The following is a 5,246-nucleotide window of genomic DNA, read 5'->3' as shown; positions in this document are numbered from 1 at the left end:
CCAGTCTTCTGCCTGCCTGATTCGGAGGTCAGAAGCAGAGCCACCAATTAAGTCTTGTGTCCATGAGGAACAGACAGGAGGTGAGTTTTATAAGCTGTTGAAACTATCATAATTATTTTCAGTAAATCTTGCTGAGTTCAAGCACATTACTAGTGCTGAAAATACAGAAGAAAGAATACTATTTTCCAGTAAAAATCCTCCAAACACAAATATACTAGAGCTAATCTCAAATACCATTATTGTTTAGCATTTGCAAATGGGTGCCTTAGAGTTGTCATTACACATACTCAGGGTTATTATTGTGCTACATAAATCAAAGGCTATTTAATTTCACAACCAATGAAAGAAAAATTTCATATCACCACTCAAAACTCTTACCAATATTTATATGGTATAAGCATTATCCTAAAACCACTCTCTAAAGGGTAACGTTTTTGTCATATGAGGAAAGATGGGGTCTGGACCCTTGGACCAGAAGATCAAGGCCTTCCTTCACTGCCATTCCATACCCAAGCACTTTTCCGCAGTTGGAGGCCAGTCATCTAAAAATAAAAATGCCAGTTATGCAATTTTTGAGAACATTCTGTTTTAAATTTCATGTGGAAAAATGAGAAGAAATTATCCCACTTAGAGAAAGTTTGCTTAATTATAGGTTGGCCACTTAATGTTTCTAATGCAGAGAAAAGCTTGGAGTTTTAACTAAAATTGATTTTAAAAACTTAAGTTGAATTCAAAGATAATTTTAAAAACTACTTTTAGTGAAGTCAGAGGTGAAATGATACTGTAACTTTAAATTTTCATTTGTTTCAAACTTTGTAGAAATGCTTTTTTTTTATTTCACTGTTGGTTAAGCTCTCAGTCAAGGGCTGTTTGTTTTCTGCATATGAAGAATTAGGTAAAATTTTCTTGATCTCATTGTAAAAGTATTTATCAAATCATGCTTTTTAAAAAACAATCATTTCATAAGCTAGTTTCACCTAACCATCTGGGAAAGGGGCGTTTTGCGGTAAGACCTCCACCGTATCCAAAAGACACACCGAGGAATGTTCGCTACATGACAGGAAGTTTTTTTGTGTGTTAGCAGTTCTCCTAGACGTTTCTCAAAGTGGTTGCTGAGGTGTTTGGCGAATGACATTTCTTAAAAGATAGCAAACTCATTTCCAGAGCAGTGCTCCCATAGTTATTTCTATGATAAAGCAGACCTAAAAGGACATCTGATCAGCTGGCCTACTTTCTTGCATATATATGGAGTTGCTCAGTCGTGTCCAACTCTCTGCAATCCCATAGACTATAGCCCACCAGTCTCCTCTGTCCGTCCATGGGGTTTTCTGGGCAAGAGTACTGGAGTGGGTTGCCATTGCCTTCTCCAGGGGGATCTTCCCGACCCAGGGATCGAACCCAGGTCTCCCACATTGCAGGCAGACGCTTTTACCATCTGAGCCACCAGGGAAGTCACTTTCTTTCACAGTCCTCTAAATCTCTAAATATAAATGAAATATATCTAGCTACTATTTTAAGATATCCAATAATAGAGTAGTTTTTCAGTATAAGTAGTTTTATCAGTTCACTTTTACAAACATTTATTGAAAAGTTTTTTTTTTTTTTTTGCTCTCTGCTTCACAATTCTCAGTCCAGTGAAGAAGGCACAGAAATTTCTATTCAAGACAAAATAAAATCATGGTATTTAATGTTTTACTTAATACCATTTTCTACATGTTTGAATTGATTAAGCCTTTTAAAATAAATATTTAACTATCAATAGATTTTGAATGAATAATACTAAGATACAAGAGAAAAAATTAGACCCGCTGTTAAGAAATATGGTTTAAAGACTATTAAAGCAGAGATAAGAATTTTTCTGGTGTTAGAATGTATACTTTCCATTTAATCAGTTTTTATGTTACTGTGTTGGCAATGATGTGGTAGTCTTAGTAACAAAATTAGGAAGATCACTAGTATCATTTTGGGGCATTTAGATTCACTTTACATCTTGAAGGAAATACTGAATTTAAAGAATTTATAATTTAAAACAGGAAAGTATAGTCTTTAAAATACTGATACCATGTTCCATATGTAAGATTTTTTTCTGGTGTTTCTTCATATGTTTAATGGGAGTATTATTGTAAAAACTAAAATGAACTTCTAAAATAGTTCTTTTGTATCTTATTTAATATAACAAAAAGTTCAGTTTTAATCTGATTATAAGACAACTGGTGGTGGTGGTTTGCTTGCTAAGTCGTGTCCAACTCTTGTGAGTCCATGGACTGTAGCCTACTGGGCTCCTCTGACCATGGAATTCTCCAGGCAATAATACTGGAGCAGGTTGCCATTCCTTCTCCATAAAACAACTCCTGCTCTTCAATTTTTATATATGACTTTTTGTTGTGGGTAGTAGCACTTGTAATCTCTTTGCAGTTCTCAAGTCTAAACTTGTTTAGATTTTAAACGTGTGTGGACTTGTTCACTCTCAAAAAAAAATAATAATTGACTTGCTAATGTTTGCTTCCTCATAAGAAGGTGAAGGGAAATTCTGAGCCACTGTGGAATTGCTTGAACTTGAGTGAATATTAGACTAGTTCATAAAAATGAGTTTCCTTAGGAAGTGTTCAAAGAAAATGTCCTGTAGGCCTACACTGTGATGGCTCAGTGGTAAAATACCTCTACCTCCCCCTTAGAAGGCCAGGGACTGAATCTTATTTGCTGCAGGTTTTTTTTTTTTTTTTTGGAGCAATGCGATGTTATAGCAAGAATACTGGATTAGTAATGAGAAGGTCCTTCTTCCAGCTCACTGTGGCCTTGGGCAAGTCTCTTAACTCTCCTGAGGCTTCAGTTAGTTTAGTCATCTGTCAGGTACAAAAATCAGACTAGAACCAGTGGTTTCCAGTTGGAGCCCTAGATATATCTTCAGGCCAGGGCAGGGGACTGCTCTATCCTATCATACTGCTGCTGCTGCTAAGTTACTTCAGTTGTGTCCGACTCTGTGCGACCCCAGAGACGGCAGCCCACCAGGCTCCCCCGTCCCTGGGATTCTCCAGGCAAGAACACTGGAGTGGGTTGCCATTTCCTTCTCCAATGCGTGAAAGTGAAAAGTGAAAGTGAAGTCACTCAGTCGTGTCCAACTCTTAGTGACCCCATGGACTGCAGCCTACCAGACTCCTCCATCCATGGGATTTTCCAGGCAAGAGTACTGGAGTGGGGTGCCATTGCCTTTTCCATCCTATCATAGGCCCTGCTTAAACTGAGAAGCTGATTGCTATCTCTATAGAATGAACATGGTGTAATCCACAGAATGAATGACCAAAGACTTTTTGTATAACTATCATCTACCATGTTTCAGATACAGGTCTGAGTGGTTTGGCCAGTCTGAAATCATGATTCTGTTCATCAAATTGATCATTCTGAGAATTCTACTGGCGTTTAATGAAATTGCCCTGCCAATTTATATTTTTCCTTCCAAACACTAGTTATTATAAATACAAGTTTGATATTGTTCTCATTCCTTTATTTCATTGGACTAAACAAAGTTCTATATCTTCATTGGAACACATTGAGATTATCTTTGTGTGTTTATATCTTCAAAATGTCATCAGTAAAGTACATTAAGCTGGTTCACATTTTCATCTTTATTAGATACTTTAATATATTTTTATTACCCATTAAAAAATTAACATTCAGTGGCTTTTTATAAGCCACTTTTTTAATATATCCTTTGTATTTTGTGTTTGACAGTTGCTCCAGTGTTATATATAGTATCTTCAGTTTTTTTCCTTACAACTGATTTCTTCTTTAGACCATAAAACTTGCTGGTATCTTCATAATATTACAGAAAAAATGATTTTTCTCAACTTTGCACTCTCCTGAAGATAAAGCACAACAAACACTATGAGAGATCAAACCAACTCTTGCTTCTAACAGCTTGGGTTTCTGTTTGTATAGTATCAAAGCTGCTTTCCCTGTGGACAGCAGTGACCTTCCAATTGACAGATCCAGTAGCATCTCAGTTCTTGTCCTGTTTGACTTTTTAGACAGACAGGATTATTGAATTCTCTTTTTAAAATGTTGTCTCCTTGTCTCCTGGAACATCTTGCTCCTGTCTTTCTCTGAATTTTTTTTACAGAGATTTTTTTGTTGGCTTATTCTATACAGAGATGCCAACTATTTGTCCTTCTCTCACTACATATTGCACCTGATTAAATGTATCTTCTTCCAAGGTTCGCCTCTCACCTTTCTACAGTTCAGTTCAGTCGCTCAGTCATGTCTGGCTCTTTGTGACCCCGTGAACCACAGTATGCCAGGCCTCCCTGTCCATCACCAACTCCCGGAGTCCACCCAAACCCATGTCCATCAAGTCGGTGATGCCATCCAACCATCTCATCCTCTGTCGTCCCCTTCTCCTCCTGCCCTCAATCTTTCCCAACATCAGGGTCTTTTCAAATGAGTCAGCTCTTCGCATCAGGTGGCCAAAGTATTGGAGTTTCAGCTTCAACATCAGTCCTTCCAATGAACACCCAGGACTGATCTCCTTTAGGATGGACTGGTTGGATCTCCTTGCAGTCCAAGGGATTCTCAAGAGTCTTCTCCAACACCACAGTTTAAAAGCATCAATTCTTCAGTGCTCAGCTTTCTTTATAGTCCAACTCTCACATCCATACATGACCACTGGAAAAACCATAGCCTTGACTAGACGGACCTTTGTTGGCAAAGTAATGTCTCTGCTTTTGAATATGCTAATCATGTTGGTCATAACTTCCCTTCCAAGGAGCAAGAGTCTTAATTTCATGGCTGCAATCATCATCAGTGGTGATTTTTGAGCCCAGAAAAATAAAGTCAGCCACTGTGTCCACTGTTTCCCCATCTATTTGCCATGAAGTGATGCAAAAGCAGAAAGTCGAGAAACACCTGGAGTAACAGGCACATTTGGCATTGGAGTACAGAATGAGGCAGGGCAAAGGTTAATAGAGTACTGCCAAGAGAACGCACTGGTCATAGCAACCACCCTCTTCCAACAACACAAGAGAAGACCGTACACATGGACATCACCAGATGGTCAACACCGAAATCAGATTATGTTCTTTGCAGCCAAAGATGGAGAAGCTCTATACAGTCAGCAAAAACAAGACCGGGAGCTGACTGTGGCTCAGATCAGGAACTCCTTATTGTCAAATTCAGACTGAAACTGAAGAAAATAGGGAAAACCACTAGACCATTCAGGTATGACCTAAGTCAAATCCCTTATGATTATACAG

The 5,246-nt window shown here is 38.2% G+C and overlaps 1 protein-coding gene across 1 annotated transcript in view; it reads left to right on the top strand.

Moving 5' to 3' along the window:
* AKAP9 (A kinase (PRKA) anchor protein 9) overlaps nt 1-5,246 on the top strand; it is a 153,800-nt gene that overhangs the window by 77,538 nt on the left and 71,016 nt on the right. The window contains exon 22 of the mRNA XM_010839819.1: nt 1-80. Coding sequence (XP_010838121.1) covers nt 1-80 — 80 coding nt within the window. The remainder of the gene's footprint in view (nt 81-5,246) is intronic.

This window comes from Bison bison, unplaced genomic scaffold (genome assembly GCF_000754665.1).
Source record: "Bison bison bison isolate TAMUID 2011002044 unplaced genomic scaffold, Bison_UMD1.0 scf7180017864134, whole genome shotgun sequence".
In the NCBI taxonomy this organism is placed as follows: domain Eukaryota; kingdom Metazoa; phylum Chordata; class Mammalia; order Artiodactyla; family Bovidae; genus Bison; species Bison bison.
This window is presented reverse-complemented; position numbering and strand designations above follow the sequence as displayed.